Genomic DNA, 19,231 nt, shown 5'->3' on the forward strand with positions numbered 1-19,231 from the left:
CAGAGGGTTGGGATGATCCTATGGAAATGATTTTTGGGGAACAACCTATTTATGTTGTGTTCCATCTTATGGACGGTTTGGATCATCACAGTACTTATGGGGCCCACTTCATAGGATGATCCAAACCCTTTATTTGATGGGCACAAGGTAATAGGACGGATAGGATGATTCAAGGACTGCACACTATAGCAACCACTATAGATGCTAGGGAGATTATTTCCGAGTGTATCAAATGGAGGGTTTGGATCATTCTATGAAGTGGGCCCGCTATCCATTCTAAAAAATATGGAGTTCACGCGCACACATGATATAAAATCTAGCTGTTGTTAATCTGGTAGAATTAGAATAAGATGTGGACTCTAGCAGAGTATCACCCCCTGCAGGATTATGCGCCCCCCTGCTCACTTGATTTGACGTCAAAAAGCGTTAAAGTCTGCCAACAGTTCACGTTACAAGTGGGCGCATAATCCTACAGTGGGGTGAAAAAATTATGTCCTCTTTTTTTTCTTTTTTTTGTGCTGTTCATTTTTTATTTGTTACTCCATATCGCATCGGTCTTGGGTTAATTTTTGGGCTATTTTTAATTCATCTGCCATTGAAAAAAGACCTAATGAGCTGTTATCAGAAAATGAAAGAGCATAGGTGTATCTGTGAAAATGAGGGTGCAATTATCAATTTCTAAAATGTAAAAAACCAGAGTCAATGATCAGACTGGTCGTTCTTAAAGCAAACACCTCTCAGTTCCAAATAAAATCCTACCCAAAAGCAGGAGTTCCCCATCAAGTGTACATGTTGAAAACATTACTGTTCTAACAGAGTATCAGTAGTCACTAGGCTTACATATATCAACATCACATCAGAACAAGATACATATAGATGTAGATATATGATCAAACATCAAGGAAGCATATACACAAAAAGTCTCACCTGTTTCAGCAGATCTCAGTTTCAAACTTTAAACAAATCCCCATGCTGAAAAGTTCTTGATATAGTAGCTTAGCACCATAAGGCACATCCACCTTAACAATGTTCTCCGCAGATTCACAGAACCTACAATACGGGCCCCGTAATTTTTTGCCACCCGCCACTTGCCTCTGGATCACATTGGCAACCCGCGTACATTTCTGGCAAATGTGCATTTGCGAGAAGTCACTGAGCATGAACAAGCGTTCGTGCAGATTGGCGGCCGCACCATGGGCGAGTAGGCAATCACGCTCCATCTCCCCAAATTTCACCCCACCAAATCTTTTCCGATCAGCCACTGGTTGCCGGGTGAGTGGGTGCACGGGACCCGTGTTTCTGAATTTGACCTTGTCTTCGGCCATATGGATCAGCCTCTGATAAAAAGTGGGACCCATGAAGATCAAGGAATGCATCATTTCACCAGATTGGCCATTGAGAACTCGCTCGCTTCCCCATCGAGAATATCCAGCCCTACAATGCAAATTCCATCATAAAGAAAATCAGAGACAATAAAAGAAAAGAGCTACTTAAGAAACCTCCGAGAGTTACAGTATGATAAGCAAATGGCGGCCTAAGGAATCAGGTTATTTAGAATAAGGAAGAATTAGAGAGAGAGAGAGAGAGAGAGAGAGAGAGAGAATGATAGAGCAAAGTAACAGAAAGAGCAATCACTCAAAAAAAAAGTCAAAAGGAAAGAGCATCCTGACCAAAATATGATACATGTGGCAACACTATAAAAGTAAGAATCACTAAAAAGGAATCAGGTCACTAAAAAACCAGAAGCATAAGGAGCGTGGGAAACAATATTCGTCTAAAATTCTGTTTTGGGTTTTATCATTTTATCAAAATGTCAAAATAAAATCGCTCTATTTTGAAAAAAAATGAGAGATTCGTGACTATGAAGCAGCTAAAGGTGAAGGGTTCATAATCTGATATTTTACCTGTGCAGCTGGTCTGTTATGACATCAATGGAGGCAGTGGTAAATGGGGTAGCATATCTCATCAAACTTTCCTTACCTAAAGCAATTCCCTTACCCAAAGCAGCTTCAAGCAGCTGCCCAGGAGTTTGCCTGGTAGGAAATGCATGTGGATTTATCACAATATCAGGAACTATCCCTTTAAGTGTGAAAGGAAAGTTTTCCTGCGATTCCAAGAATCCCACCACTCCTTTTTGACCATGCATGCTTGAGAACTTGTCCCCGAGACAAGGAGATCGGACCTGCAACATATCCACAGTAAGTCAAGTACACGGAAACAAATCATAGACAAATGTTAGGATATAGTAGATTTTCCACCTTAAAGGCAGAACTAGCCCTCACAATTATAATAGGACTGGTGTCCTATTATTTAAAAGGACTACTGCTTCTATAATTGAGGTTTTTTTTTTCTATTTATCAAGTATCCCTCACAATTATAATAGGGCTAGTGTCCTATTAGTTACAAGGGCCACTGCTTTTATAAGCGAGGGGTTTTCTCTAATAATCACGCCATCCCTTTTTTGTCATAAGGGATGGCGCCCCATTTCTAGGAATTAAAAAGGTATGGAGGGGTGGGGTAAGGTTGGTTCCAGGGTGGAGTGAGGTTGGTTCCATTCACTGGCATGCTTGCAAATTGTGTAAAATATGAGGGCTTTTGCATGATGAAGGATTGCTTTTGGAGGTTACTTTTAAAAGAATGATTTTAGTTTGTAATTTCAGATTTGATGGTGTTATTTTCACTTATCAGATATGATGCATACATGCAAATATATTTGAGATGTTCAAACATGACAAAAGAAGCTACGTATTCAATCAAAAGATCTAACTTATTCTCTTTCAGTGGAAAAATGTAAATAGCCTTATTATAGCATTTTACAAGAGCAAATATCGTATGACCTTAGTCCCATGGGATTATCACTAGAATACACAACCATCTAGAATGATATATGTGTACGGGGAGCTGGTTTTGTTACCTACCTGTTTTGATACTTTCTAGCTATCTCTTTTAATTAGAGCATTTTCATTAGTCTACAACTCATTCAATGTTGCCAAAGCAATGGAAAAGTTTAAATAAAACAGATGGGCAGAAATACCAAAACAAGTAGGTGACAATCAAGGTTTAAAATTCCGGTTTCGGTTTCCGCAATGGCTGAAATACCGAAATTTCGGCCGAAATTACTAAAATTTTCAGTATTTTTGAAAAAAGTAAATTTCAGCCTAAATTCAGGAAATTTCAGCCGAAATTGCTGAATTTTCGGTCAATTTCCGTGTACTTGACTTACTGTGGATATGTTGCAGGTCACTAGAGAATTAGATAACTAACCTGTCTCAATGAAACAACAGCGAAGTTCTTCCCATCATCATTTGCCGATAGCACAACTTTCTGTACCTTTCCTCTCTCTGTGTGCTTTAGCTTGATACTATGGTCTGTGCCAGATTCCGCAGCCCTCCCAATAACTATGTCACCACTCTGCAGATCAGCACCAATATAAGGGAACCCATCATCGTCAAGGCTGTCAACACGCCCAACTTTGCTTTGTATTTTACCAAAATCCACTTTATCTTTAGGCTTTAAACGCCGGGTCTCCAAAAGCTCTTTATTGTCAACCTCAGCTTTATAGCTTCTGACATGTTCGGTTCGAAACATGCCACGCTCTAATGAAGCCCGGTTCATGACTAAGGAATCCTCTTGGTTGTACCCTTGGTGAACATTTACGGCCACAATAGCATTTTGCCCGTTGTAAAGCTCTGCTTTGGGAACAATTTTAGTTTTATCCAAAGAAAATTCTAGTTCCCCAAGGCAATCAGATACCATGGTCCTGAAAAGTGGCCTCTGAGGATAGTATATCTGATGCGATAGAGTATCTACTCTGATATGTGGGTTTGTAGTGGAAAACCCAATAGCCTGCTGAGAGTGCTTCTCGGACTGGTAGAGGACCCTCCTTGACAAGTTGTGGTTTGCAAATGGGATAATGCCACAACTTAAACCCAATAAAAATGAAAGGTCTAGTTCACAGTGTGTGAACTTGACAGATGGTTGTCTTTTGTCCTTGATGAAGAGGTATTTGATCCCCCATGCAGTTTGGCAGTCTTCTTCTTCTTCAACCCCAATCAATTCTATGATTCCCTTATTCAAAAGAGAGTCAAAAGAGTAACCACCTTTCGTGAACTTCCCTACTTTCTTGAGATTCTTAACTACTAAAAGTGGCCTGAGGATTCTTCCCGCATCAGAAAATATGCGCACTTCTCCTTGCTGCTCGTCTTTTTTAATTTCAACCTACAGAAAAAAGAAAATTATAAGCAGAAGATTTGGATTTACATGTAGAATCAATTTACAGTGGTAGATAAAACCAATCTAAAAAGGGGAATGTTATCAGCATTCAGCACTACTGTATTTTGATAAGGGCACTCCTCACTTTATTCAAAGTACGGTATGGCCCCCACCATAGGATGATCCAAACCATCCATTAGATGGGCCACAGACTAAATAGGTCATGCCCCAAAAATCATTTCCATAGGTTGACCCTAACCCTCCGATCTGAATGTTAGAGGGTTGATCCTAACCCTCTATAGATCGGAGTGTTAGGATCAACCTATGGAAATAATTTTTGGGGCACTACCTATTTAGGCTGCGGCCCATCTAATGGACGGTTTGGATCATCCTATGGTGCTGGCCATACCGTACTTTTGAATAAAGTGAGGAGTGCCCTCATCAAAATACAGTAGTGCTGATAACATTTCCCTCTAAAAAATATCTCTGATATTTTCAAAATATCGCGTTTTTATCACGACATTTTGATAAAACGACAAAATCCCAAAATAATCCCGAGATTTTAAAAATATAGCGATATTTTCAATTTTATCCTAAAATATCATGATATTATCCCGAAATTTTTATGATATTTTTATTTATATATTTTTAAATTTTTATACACTTATATTTTTTAAACACTTTTATTTTTATTGTTTTTTCCCTAATTTTATATATTTTTAAAATTTTTATATACTAATGTATTAAGATCCTTCTAATGTACATTATAAATAAAATACCTTTCCATAACAGCTGTTAGTGAAGCATATAACCAAATTGGCATGAGCCTGTACTACATTACTACTTCAATTGGTTCTGGATTTAGTGATTTACCAAGGCACAAATATTCGAAGACCAAGACAGCCTCAACTGGCTCAATGCAAAGGCTAGAATTCGAGGCGATTTGAATCAAATAAATATGTTAGTGCTAAAAAATCAATTCTGAGAATCTTTACAATTATGCGATCATACTAGGTTGTGTTCAAGAAGATAAATTCTGGCAGGATATTTGGTTAGCAAGTTAAACATTGTGCAAAAAGCTTATCCGAATTTCTATAAGATTTTCCGGTACAATGGCATAAAGATTTGGATGACGAGAGAGATTGTGAAGAGATGATTGTGCTTGTGCATGTGTTTTATACTATGATTTAGTCAACATTTAGAATTTATTGCCGACAAACGTGTCGTGTCGTGTTTGATACAACACCCATGTCCACACTTGTCCGACACTCCTTTAGACACTATTAAATGTACTACTAGAAGTGTCAATAACTTTTTATGTATGTAAGTGTACGAGTGTGACACTATTTCTAGATTTTTTAGGGGTTGCCAAAAAACCCGTATCCGCATCAAAACTTTGCATACGAAACCGTGCCTACAAATCATGATTATATGTACCTTTTATTTTAGCAGTGTCCCTGTTTCCAAATTTTGGGAGTTTGCCGTGTCCGATACTCCGTGTCCATGTCAACACGTGACACTCGTGTCCGTGTCCACAAATCATAGGTTTTATAGGAACCTTAAGGATGAGGAATTTAATTATTTCCATGACCTTCATATTTTGGAAAACACTGAGATTTCCAGGGTTGTGGATGATGTGAGAACTTGAGCATCATACTGATCTTTGGAGACTGTAATATCTACGAGGATGTTTGGTTAGGTAGTGTCGCACCGTTTCAAGCTTATCTGATCATCTATACTGATGCAGATTTTAGGCCTAAATAAGAGGCATATTTGCCCTTTAGATTTCTAGGCATTTATTTTCCATGTTATTTAGTTTTTAGGCTTTTATTTTCCATGTTATTTAGAATAAGGAAGTTTTGTCTTTTAGGAATTCTTATTTTAGTAGGTTTCTACCTTTTAGGGTGTTATTTGCCTATTTATAAGCCTCTTTACAGCTTATTTTGTAACTTTTGATGATTATTGATATTGAATAAAGATTCTTCTACTTCTAATCTAATCTTCTCTTCTTCTTCTTCTTTCTTCTCTTTCTTCTCTTTCTTCTATTTCCCTTCCCAGTCCTACATCATATACTCTATAGGATTGCTCAAAACAAAGACGTAAAGATTCCTTAGCACTAGGAGAGATTGGAGGGAGGTAGCATGCATAGGTGTTTTATAAAAAACATTAAGGATGTGGAACTTCACTGTTTTCTTACGGGTGTAGAATTTGTAATACAGAAAGCTTAAAGCTGCCTCTACAGGAATTTGGGGGAAAGGGCATAAAGATTGCCAAGTGTTCTGTGAGAATCTGTGAGCTTTATATTTAGAAAATACTTATATTTCGCAAGTTGAGAATGATAAGAGGTTACAATTCCTCGGTTGAGGATGATAAGAGGATTTGGGTTAACCAATGAAGAGAATCCTTCAGAAAAAACGAAGAGAATCCAAAACTGAAGCATGGGAACTAGGAAAGGTCCAGTACCCCTACGGTGCAAGCCGTCAGCTGGACAACATCATTAAGGAAGATCAATATAATAGATGGATTAAAGACAAGAAGAACTAGATTACCAACTACATGTTTGCTAGGCTAATAAAATCAACAAGATATCAGAATGAATTAGAGGGAATGTTATTTTCTTTTTTTCAAGTTACCAGCGAGGCCAATTAAGCGGCAGAAATTTCCCATGTCCAAGGCTAGTAGAGATTCTACATATATGGGGCAGCATCAGTCCCTTCTGTAAAGTTGTACTCTTTATCTTTGTTCAATAAATTTCATCTTCAAAAAAAAAAAAAACATTATTTTAATAGTCACGGATGTTGACAAAATTTTGCTTGATTTATGTTTGCCCCTAATAATGGGGTTTGTATGATTCATAATTTTCTCTAGATAACCGGTTACTGTTGGCTGTAAGTTTGATTATGCCCATAAAAAGATTCACTAAGAAATTTACAGTGCAAGTTTCAAGTGTCAGGTGACTTAGGTCTACCGAAAGATCGGCTAGTTCACAATACCATATAATATATATGTAAAACAGAATCCTGGACAACGTGGGTGCGCCACGTGGCGCCCCTCCTCAAAAAACGTAAAACTCTCTCTATAAGGTGATATATTTGGATTGTATAAAAAATCTCACCATATCCCACGTTTTTAGCAAAATTGTTTCTATTACTCAATATCCCACGTATATTAGCAAAATTGTTTCTGTTTACTGGAGAAAAAATCTCCACTATGTCCCATGATTTTAACAAAATTGTTTCTATCTCTCAATATCCTACGTATATTGGCAAAATTTTGGCGAATTATTTATTTTTTGCCCCGTGCATTGAACGGGTTGTCCACTAGTTTTTTCTTGATATGAAGATAAACGAGATGGCTCCATGTGCTCTGGAGATTCTATGTGCTCTGGAGATAATGAGATGGCTCCATGTGCTGTGGAGAAATTTCCCATGTCCAAGGCTAGTAGAGATTCTACATATATGGGGCAGCATCAGTCCCTTCTGTAAAGTTGTACTCTTTATCTTTGTTCAATAAATTTCATCTTCTTCAAAAAAACATTATTTTAATACTCATGGATGTTGACAAAATTTTGCTTGATTTATGTTTGCCCCTAATAATGGTTTGTATGATTCATAATTTTCTCTAGATAACCAATTACTGTTGGCTGTAAGTTTGTTTAGGCCCATAAAAAGATTCGCTAAGAAATTTACATTGCAAGTTTCAAGTGTCAGGTCTACCAAAAGATTGGCTAGTTCACAATATTTTTTCTTGATAGGAAGATAACGAGATGGCTCCATGTGCTCTGGATTCATTATTTGTATTCTGATCCAGAAGCAGTACCAAAGTGTTTCAAAGAAGGGCAAAAAATATATATTCGATTATACTGCCGTGGGTTTGAATCGTTTGATAATGATGAAACATTGCAGCTGAGTACAACCATCCTAGGATTTAAAAAAGAAAAAGGATAATTGCTGATAAAGAGAGAATTTATATTTCACTGGTTACTAGTTACGTACTGCATGCCTAATCTGATATGTCATGATTTAATAAGCAATTAAGAGTCTACTTGGACATAATATTGGCTTAGTACATGATAACGTTCATTGTGTCTCAATCACCTTTTTGGGAGATAAAGAAGAATATCAAGATGCAAAAGAAGAATAAAGAAACAAGGATAATGGTGGAAGCAGGAGCATAAAATTTCAGGACACGGAAGCACATCAAAAGCAAAACTATATATTAGTATTAAATAATTCATTAGAAATTTGTTATTCTAGAAACCTATAGTACCTCTATTGATGCGATGCTGAAGGGCTCACCAGAACCATCAGCAAACCGATCAAAATTCAGTTTCCTTGAAAGACTACAGCAAGAGAAGAGGAAAGAAACATTCCCAGTCAAGGTCATACTGATGACTTCAGCATGATGTATTGCTGACACAAGCAGTGAGCTCCCACAAGGGTTGGTTGAAGATGAAATTTTGGGAGACCTGACTTTTTCAATTATCTTCATTAGGGTTCTTATATGATCGTGTGCATAGAAAAATATGCGGAGGAAAAACTGCAAGTGGGGGGCATGGAGCAAAATCTACCCCCGCTGATCCTCCCATTTACAGAGGCATTCTTGATGAATACAGACCGTAGCGTTTTTATCAATTTAGTGGCAACCAAAAATTGAAGGGTTGGAATCATCTAATGGAGATGGATTTTGCTCCATGGCCAACCCATAGCAGGGCTTGGGAAAGAAATGGTTTGGGTCATCGAGCAAGGGGCACCCATTTGTACTCTTGCCCACTCATATTTTCCTCTGCGTCCAAATATAAGAACCCTCTTAATTACAGACCTTTTACACAATATATAGAGTACTTCTGCTAGGAGATTAAGGCCACGTTTGGATACCTCATGTTTATGTATTTGTATTTGGATTTGAGTTTTGGATACAAAATACATCAATCATCCTCATGCTCATGTTGTGTGTGTGTGTGTGTGTGTGTGTGTGAGAGAGAGAGAGAGAGAGAGAAGGGGGGGGGGGGGGGGGGTACCTAACTGCTTCTGCTGAAGTACCAAGGTCGAGAAGCAGCGAGGGTGAAGGTAAATTGCCACAAATATTGATTTCAAATAATGTCTTGCAGAACATATTTGCAAATCGGATTTTTTTCACTGTTGTAGCTGATTTGGAAATCTAAGGATCTGATCCAGTTCCAACTCTCAACTGCAAATGTGAGAAATCCAAATCCAAATCTTGTGGGTATCCAAACGTGACCTAAGGGTTGGTTTGCAATAAGAATTTGGATTGTTTTTATGGTTTCTTCAAGTTAAATTTCGAAGGTTCTAGCTTGGGGAACCCCGGCCCAGCAGGCATGGGTGGCCTTCTAAGAGATGAGTTTGGTGCAACGTTGTGGGCCTTCTCAGGCCCTCTTGGGACTGCAGACTCAAATGATGCAGAAATCATGGCAGTTTTACAAGGCATAAGGTTGATTGAGCCGTCCGTTACGGCCAAGGTGATTGTGGAGGGAGACTCCCTTAACGTAATTAAATGGTTGAAGGGAGCCAAGGTGCACCCATGGAGGTTTTCCGGAGGGTTTAACGAGATGACGGAGTGTACAGAGGGGTTTTCCGGGTGGATCGACGAGTTGCTATTTCAGAATGCACCACAAACTGCTCAGGCAGGCAGAAGCTAACTATCCAAACTGTCAGGTACTACAAGGAAAATATTTCAGCAAACCTTGAAAAATTCCACTTGCAGCTCAGAGCCTAATTCTGCTCTGTGCACAATTCCAGCTAGCTTTGAAAGTTCAGATTCTGCTCAAAGTTGTATATTTCAATGTCCAGAGACCACTAAATTGGATCTTGCTCGTATCAGAAATTTAATTGCACCTGTAGGGAGAGGAAGCTTGATGTCTGGTAGCTAAAACACGATCAACTAAGAAATTTTCCATTGAATATTTGAAATTCAGGCCTTGTGATGCAAATAGAAGGCCTAAATAAGTGGCATACTTGCCAATTAGTATTTTATTAGAGGTATTTTAGTCATTTGGTTATCTAGAGTTCTTATTTTAGTAGGCTTCTTTAAGAGTTCATTTTTTAGTAGGTTATTATTTCCTAGGTTGTTGTTTGCCTATTTATAGGCCTCTTTACAGCTTATTTTGTAACTTTTGAATGATTATTGAATTATAATTTATTCTCCCCTCTACAGGTTTCTTCTTCTTCGTCCCCTGTTTTCTCCTTCTTCTCCTCTTCTCATATTCTTCTCTTCTCCCCTAATTTCATCTCTTCTTATTCTTCTTGTATTCTTCTTCTTCTTCTTCTATTCTTCTCCTTATATTCTCTTCTTCTTCTAATCTATCCCCTTTCGTCTATTTCTCTCCACTTTCCTCAATTTCTCTTCACGGTGCTGCATCAATTTAGTATCAGAGCTAAAAGATCCAAGATTTTCAAAGCGAAGGATCCGAGTTCTCTCCGGCGAAATCCACTCGCAGTCAAGAAAGGGCGGCCTTTCGGGTTACTGCCGAGTTAACCCGCCAGTTAACTCGGTCATCTTCAACCTCCAGACACCTTTCTTCCCATCGACTGCTTGCTGTCTTTTCTTATCAACCAGTTGAATCCTTTTGCTTTCTTGCTGATTTTGCAGAGCTAAAACGCTAGCCTTGCAACCGTAACCGAACCTTAACCCTCACCTCCTTAAAACCCTAGAGCCAAACTTGCTTTATTGCTGATTTTTCTCCAGCCATATAGCTACAATTCCAGCCACCTTCCTTGTTAAATCAGTCTACAAAACCCTCCTTTCCTCCACACATAAACCTAGTTATAGCCACCCAAAACCCATACTCAAACAGCCACCACGAACCCCCTTTGCTTCCAGAATTTCAGTCCCCTGAACCTTCAAATCAGTCCCCTCTAAATCTGTCAACACAAGCCCCATTGACTAACCCCCACGTTTCTGTGCATACACTCAGCCTGGAAGAACTTCTTCAACAGCCCTTCTTTCCATACTTAGGCTGATTCCAATCCTAGACGAAGAAATATGCCCTCAACCACCAAGAAAATCTCACACCAAGGCAAGTTTCCAAAATATACAAGGCAAGTTGCATTATTCACATCTGTAATCTACTTCTGTCAGATTCTATTTTTATTAGCAAGTGGGGCCCATTACCTTAACGTGTCACCCTGCTTCTTTTGTCAGCCGATAACTTTTACAAAAAAAGACCAGCCTTAGCTATCTTTAGTAGCCTGAGAGCTATATATTAGAAGCTATATATATTAAGAGTTACAAGAAAAAGGTGCTTTTGGTAACCTATAAGGCTATAATGGTAGGCCACAGTCAAAAGTAATTATTACTTTTGATAAAGAGGTAACTGAGATAGTATGATTCCTTCTTCTCAAATATTAAAAAAAAAAAAAAAACTTTTATCACCCCCCCCTCGGGTATCCCCACCCTAAATAAAAAAAACAGAAATAGAGTTTCTTTTCTCTCTCCCTCCTCACCCGAGCCATTTCTGCTCAAAATTGGCCCTCGACATCAACACGAAAGTTGTTCGTGCCAACTTTTAGAGTGTCTCCAGCCTATTTTCAGCAGCGGACAGCAGTCTTCAGCACAGTTTCATGAGCCATCTCAGCCGTTGATCGCGCCCCTTCTTCCGATCATCAGCTTTCACTCATCCGATTTGAGATTTGAGACAGGCGTTGTGTTCTATTCGACTTGACAAACAAATCAGACGGTTGATTTCAGTTTTCGACGCCGATCCCAATGGCTCCGCCCTATGTTCCATATTTTGACGGGTATGACGATCAATATTTCGAAAACCGCACTCCCTATAGTTATTATGAGACTCTATGTCTACAATGAATCTATGCTTTGGATACATATCATGAGTACTACGGCTAAGATCGCCGAGCGACCATCTACGGAGCCAGAGAAACGTTACGACGACAAGCCGAGAGGTTATAGATAAGTCAAATCATGGACCATCATCGCAGTTCTCTATTCCGTCGATGGGAGGATGTTCGTGATGAGTTTATGAATATTTATATGCTCGACTATTTAAATCAACAGAGATTGAATCGTGAGCGAGCATATAGAGTGTTGTGTAGTGTTGAAAGTAAAGTCGAAGCCCTCCTTGAACGACTAAAAGAATACCGTCATTATGTATACAGAGCTAAAATTGTAGCTGAAAATTCAGTGCATCGTATACGTGAGTCAGATTTGCAGAGCCAGCTTCACACTTCTGGTTGTGGCAGATCTACGTGAGGCTTTTCCCTTGACAGAGTTGATCGAGCATCCTCCTGAGTCAGAACCGAGTGACATGACTGTTGAGCCATTACCTGAGACAGATGATCATGAGCATATTACAGAGGATTGCCTTATATTTGCGCCGATTGATCAGATTGCCGAGACTTATGCCGACACAGATGATCTTGTTCCGCAGATTGATCATGAGGTCCATCAGCCTGACATCACTGCCCCAGCTTCAATCCTAGACGCTGATTTTATCATTGATTCTACTGAGCCTAATGAGATACCAGCGGATGACTTTCATGTTGATTCTCCTGCGCTTACTGAGCTACCAGTTGATGTTGATTATGTGAAGGATGTTCCCCGATTGGTACCACCCATAGCTGTTATGCCAATCCCACCGATCCAGGAGGTGTACGTTGCCATTTTTCCAGCTTCATTCCTTGTCAGGGAAATTCATTTCTTTATGGTTCACCATGGATGATGTCTTCTATATCACTACGCTCGCGTTCCATACCACTTTCACAGACATCACGAGCGTTGTACAGCATTCCAGAGTTCAACGGATTACGACTCATGCGCTTGAGTGGGTCGTTTACACATTTGATCCAGGCGAACTAGAACTCGAGGTCGAGTTCTTTTCAACCGGGGGAGAATGATGCAAATAGTAGGCCTAAATAAGTGGCATATTTGCCAATTAGTATTTTATTAGGGGTATTTTAGTCATTTGGTTATTTAGAGTTCTTATTTTAGTAGGCTTCTTTAAGAGTAAATGTTTTAGTAGGTTACTATTTCCTAGGTTGCTGTTTGCCTATTTATAGGCCTCTTTACAGCTTATTTTGTAACTTTTGAATGATTATTGAATAAAGATTGATTCTCCCCTCTACAGGTTTCTTCTTCTTTGTCCCATGTTTTCTTCTTCTTCTCCCCTAATTTCGTCTCTTCTTCTCTTCTTATTCTTCTTGTATTCTTCTTCTTCTATTCTTCTCCTTATATTCTCTTCTCCTTCTAATTATATCCCCTTTCGTCTATTTCTCTCCCCTTTCCTCAATTTCTCTTCACGGTGCTGCATCGGTAGGCCTAAATAAGTGGCATATTTGCCAATTAGTATTTTATTAGGCGTATTTTAGTCATTTGGTTATTTAGAGTTCTTATTTTAGTAGGCTTCTTTAAGAGTTCATGTTTTCGTAGGTTCTTATTTCCTATGTTGCTGTTTGCCTATTTATAAGCCTCTTACAGCTTATTGTGTAACTTTTGAATGATTATTGAATAAAGATTGATTCTCCCCTCTACAGGTTTCTTCTTCTTCATCCCCTGTTTTCTTCTTCTTCTCCTCTTCTCATATTCTTCTCCTTATATTCTCTTCTTCTTCTAATTCTATCCCATTTTGTCTATTTCTCTCCCCTTTCCTCAATTTCTCTTCACGGTGCTGCATCACCTTGTATATAAAAACGAATGGGAAGCAGATTAACAAGGAAGACAAACGACACAAATGGAAATGAACTGGTGGAAATTGAAAGGAAACAAGAGGACACGAAAATGGATACAAAAAACAGATAAAAAACTATTGTAAGAAGGATAACAAAGGAAAATCGAAGAATCTCATTGGATTTGCAACAGAATTCGTAAAACGACATGGAAACCATTTTAAAGGATAGAAACGAGCAATTTCAAAGGGAATTGCTGAAGAAAATGAAAGTGGTGGTGAAAAAATGAAAATAATGAAATATTGAAGGAACAAAACTGGAATGCGTTGGAATTTATGAAAAATTCCAAAATTCCTTCAAAAGCTAGATTCATTAAATTAAAAACACTTGTGATAGGATTCAACGAAAGAAACTAGCATTAAATGGATCGTATGGAACAAAACCCTAAAATCCCGAAAATTTGCGTGTGTAATTTCAATTACAAATCAAAATCAAATTGTAGCAATTGGATTAAGCTAGAAGTAATTAGCAAGAAGCAACTCCAATTTTCAACAGGGAGAAGAATTCGAAGAGACACTTCAAAAAAATGGCAAGAAAATTGAGTGAAATGGCAGAAATAGAGGATTTTTTATTTCTGCTTGTTGATTGAAAATTTTCTGAATAGTTCGGAACAAAAAATGAGAAATAATTCTGCCAATTCAATCAAAAAGAGAAGTAAGAGTAATTCACACAACCACAGGAAGAAATCGAATGAAAATGGCCAAGATCTATTGAAATAAATGAGAATTTCTTTCGAATTTGGCTCTAATACCAAATTTGATGTAGATCTTTAAGGATGTACTTCTGAATTTTGTAAAATCTAATCAGAGACAGTATTTAGAACAGAATGAGCACAAATTGAACACAAAAACCGAAAACTGATCAAAACAGTCCTAAAACCAGTATGTTACTGGAATTTGCACAAAATGAGAAGAAAATGGATTGAAAAACACAAGATGATGAGCAAGAACAGAGATGAACTGACTCTTTATTGAATTTCAATGAAAAGTACAGTAAAATGTACACTTCAGTTGAAACCTCAATCTGAGATGAAGAAATGGATGGCCTTCTTTGAGCAGGAAATCCTTTCTAACATCAATCAAAGCCATAGTTAGCAAAACGTAGTTTTAAACGCCGTGTCTTTTTCAAAAAAACAAAACACGTATTGCGCATTTGGCGTTTAAAATGACATTTAAAACGAGTAAATAACAAAAAATCGCGTTGAATTGAAGAAAACGTACAAAACGCGTTTTAAAACGTTCAAAACGCATTTTTTACCGTCTTTTTCCAATTTTACCCCACCTCCCCACTTAACACCAAACTCACGGAAAATCAGCGCAAAATTCCTTCTAAGTCTTTTCCAGGGGAAGGTCTATTCTTACATAGAACTTCCTTCACACAGGCTTTTTAATTGATGATCCCAGCTCCCAGCATTATATGTTCCAGACACGAACATTCATGAGTAAGTGCAAAAGGATGGACCCCCCCCCTCTCTCCTTTCTCCCTAAAATGCAGTTGCAGCTTACAAACCTACCTCCAGACAACTTGCATTTGGGGGCACCTTCATAATTAACAATGAATTTGAGTCGCGCCATCTCACGCTCCCTACATGAAACAACACAGCTTCTAGACCATTTAGTAGACTACGATCATGCGCAAAAGTGCTGCCCTTTGGCTCGGCAATATAGAACCTCTCAACCGCTCCTATTCCTTTATGGGGTAGGACTCTGTAGGTCCCTCAATTCCACTGCTAGGAAGAAAGCCCTTGCTTCCTTCACCAATCCAGCAAACAAAATACCCATGATCACCATTGGGTCTTAGCAATTGCACCAATCTATTGTCTCAAAGCATGAATATACAGCTTGATATGCATTATATGCATGAGACAAATCTCGCTAATATGTTCCCATATGGCATGGCCATCATATCTCTTCCGAACCAAGAAGGTAAATGATAAAAGAAATAAGGAGCACATTTTAGGTGTTGTTCAGACTTCTAAGAAAACGGGATTAGTAATTGATGTATTGTTTAGACTTTAGAACATGCATCTTTATTGCATGCTGAAAACAACAGCAAAAAAATTGAAACCTTAGAAACTAGATGATAGAAAAAAACGGGACAAAAAACCTTAAGGCAATATATTCACACAAAGAAGATTCAGCATTTCAACGCGATTAATAATGAACTATGGATGTACTTTTTAAATTGAAACAGCCAAATCGCCACAAAATCAATACATTTATCCCATGTTAAGTCTCAAAATAAATATAGCAATCTCTCTTCCTACATGAGGCAACCTACACTACCAATGATCAACTTTTTAAGATCCTATAATACACAAGATCAGATATGAACCTCTGTAGTTTCACTCATATCATGATGTTACATAAAAATATAATTTTATAAATTCAAATTTGCATATTGTTACTTTATCTATTTGTACATCAAAGAGCATGGTTCCCATAGACTGATGGGCACATTTGTACCATCACAAAGTACAAAGGGTAAGTGTAAAATACATGAAATTGGATAGGTGAAGTAGGAAGACTAACCTGGGGATGGATCTCCTGTCTGCGACGCATATTTCTTAGTTCCTTAACAAATGAATCAGAGTCCCCAATAACTCCAACCCAATCGCCATTCAGGAAGACTTTATCCCTTTCATTCAATGAAAGGTGAGAATCGACATCCAGTTTTTTCATTCCGCAACCTATAAATATGTCAAGAAGAGGGTCCGTCGATCTTGTGCTGACAAGACCTGTGAGAGCCAAATTTTTAACAAGTCCACAATTTTCCCCGTCCGGGGTAGAGAGAAAGCACACCTTTCCCCAGTAGGAAGGGTTTCTGCAGGCAGCAAATATATAGTAAGTTCAATACTACCACTGAAAAATCATGCATGTATGTAACATTGATCTTCCATGTATGCACGAAAGTTCATTATATGTGTGTATGCATGCAGACACACATATGACATAGATAGAGTGACCGGTTTAGAACTAAATGTAGGATGGTATGTAAGATACAAAAAACTACAAACATTAGATACATACAACTGGGCTCCCAATATCATCAAGATTGGTATCTGGTGAACTTGTAATATCTACTAAGATAACTGACTGTTACAGGAGCCTAATCATATAAGTTCCTACGAGGATACGTACAATCATCAGGATCTCATTTTAGTTATTATAAATGATTTCCATTTATAGTTGGCAATGCCAATCACTCGGTATTGATAAAAGTTAGAAAATATACATAATGTTATGACTAGTCACCATCCATCCATCCCCTCCAAATGAGTGGCTCAACTCGAGGAAAAAGGATAATCTGAGTATCATGTATAATATTGATATGAAAGAACCTATGACTAAATGGATTGGAATTTTTATTCATTATTTCATGCAGAGGAACTGCTTTTAGGATCGGTTGAGAAAATGGATAATAGGGTTTATCTCTTACACTCAATTTTTCCATCCTTGTCAATGGTAGTGTAGTAGGCCCTTCTAAGTGTTCATATGGGCTTTGGACAAGGTGATCCCCTATCCCAGTTGGTTGGTTAGGCTCTTAGTAGACTTATGAAAGGATGATGGAGAATTGGGTTGATCAATGGCTTCTCTAGAGAAAGGCTGTTGTTAGTCACCAATTTGAGGATAGCATCTTGGGGTTTGTGGGAATGTACTTACGAAAGGTAGAAACCCAGGGATAATTCTTTGATGATGTGAAATGTCCAGATTAAATATTAATGTTAAGATCTTTATAGTGATCGTCTGAACATGTCAGTTACATGTCAGTTACTTTCCGTAAGATCTTTATAGCCATCACATGTTTTTGGGGGCTAGTTACGTATAAGATTATCCAGTCACATGTCAGTTACTTTTAGAATAGGAGATAGGAACTAGGATTAGTAGACTTACGGAAATCTGGAATCTCCTGCCTTCCCAATATATGAGACTCTCTGACGTGATTTTCTTAGGTCAGCCATCATTTGAACAGGGTTAGTCCTTCTGAGAGTTGCCACAACACCAGAGCATCTTTCCATCCTTTTGAAAGGATGAGACCATGCTCCAGTTGAAAAGGCCCGACAAAGACCATTTGTGATAATTGAAGCATCGAGATAACTCTCAATTACCTCCAGATCTTGATCTCCACATAGATGTCTCTGCATAGTTTTGATCATGCGCCTTTCAGCATGTTTAATGTGGACCCACAGTTCGCGTGCAAGCAATTCCCCAGCTAACTCTAACCTTTTGTTTCGAAAATCATCTCTGTTATCACATTTTCTTCTTCCAGAATATGACAGTAGAAGGCACTTCACCATGTATCCGAGAAAAAGAGCCTTTTGCTTATGGCCTTTAATTGGAGGAAACAAGTATTCATCAATGCACTCATCAATGGATTCGTTCGGAGGGAACTTTGAACCCTTGATCAATCCATTTATATATTCAATAGCATTACGCCCTTTGCGGAAACCCTCGGACTTCTCATCAGCATCACTAATTGTTGACAACAATATATTTGCCAAGCCAGAGTCACTAATGTCAAGATCAATCATCTGAAAAATTTCTTTATCAGATGATGCACCAAGGGCGAAAAACAAAATCCAAATAGGAATTGGAGAAATCAAGAAGTGTACATAAATGGATTTCCTTCTATTAAGACCAATATCATTTTCGCCTTCTACAAGTTTAACATAGATCCTTTTCCTTTTGAACAACGATGGGTATGAAACCATCCAGGACGGTTTATTAGAAATCCAAAGTCTTGTTGAGCATCTTTCCTCCTGGGCAACAAAGATCTGCAGTGAACAAAACATAGAGACATCCAGAATTTGATTAGAACCATTAAAACAACTAATATTTAAGAAATTTGTGAAACTAGGTCCCTTCATGAAAGATGGCAATGGAGTCTTAACGGTAAAACTAGAGTGATACAGCTTTAACCAAGTGAGACAGAAAATCAAAAAATGACAAATAAATTCTAACAATTATTTTTTTTATTTCCCTGTACAGCAATCTTGGTGATTAATGCAAGTCAACAAATGACACACTATGGTCTACGTTGCTTCAAAGTAACATCATCTAGAAAATAAATCTATTTAAATCTAACTATATGGTCCTCCCTTCTTACTAGTAACATGAAAAGCAAACTACCAAATTCAAATCCCAAAAGAAATTCCACTGAAATCTTAATTAACTCCACACCTAAAAATCCTTTTTTACTTTTCCTTCAATCTACTCCTATCTCTCACACACAAACCGTCAATAACTTTTCCCTTTCTAAATCGTCACATGCTCTCTAAATCCCATCACGTGCTCTCTCTAAATCCCAGGAAAAAAAACCAG

General features: G+C 38.1%; 1 protein-coding gene across 1 annotated transcript in view; it reads right to left on the bottom strand.

The window, feature by feature from the left end:
- Window positions 1-718: 718 nt before the first annotated feature.
- The window catches only part of LOC143857815 (DNA-directed RNA polymerases IV and V subunit 2-like), a 27,305-nt gene continuing 8,792 nt past the window's right edge, over window positions 719-19,231 (bottom strand). The window contains exons 4-8 of the mRNA XM_077368317.1: window positions 17,804-18,684; window positions 16,442-16,733; window positions 3,265-4,218; window positions 1,905-2,182; window positions 719-1,434 (exon numbers count right to left, since the gene is read on the bottom strand). Coding sequence (XP_077224432.1) covers window positions 933-1,434; window positions 1,905-2,182; window positions 3,265-4,218; window positions 16,442-16,733; window positions 17,804-18,684 — 2,907 coding nt within the window. The 3' untranslated portion in view covers window positions 719-932. The remainder of the gene's footprint in view (window positions 1,435-1,904; window positions 2,183-3,264; window positions 4,219-16,441; window positions 16,734-17,803; window positions 18,685-19,231) is intronic.

Source organism: Tasmannia lanceolata, unplaced genomic scaffold, assembly GCF_043159265.1.
Source record: "Tasmannia lanceolata isolate RefF3 unplaced genomic scaffold, GAP_Taslan_0.1 ptg000025l, whole genome shotgun sequence".
In the NCBI taxonomy this organism is placed as follows: Eukaryota; Viridiplantae; Streptophyta; class Magnoliopsida; order Canellales; family Winteraceae; genus Tasmannia; species Tasmannia lanceolata.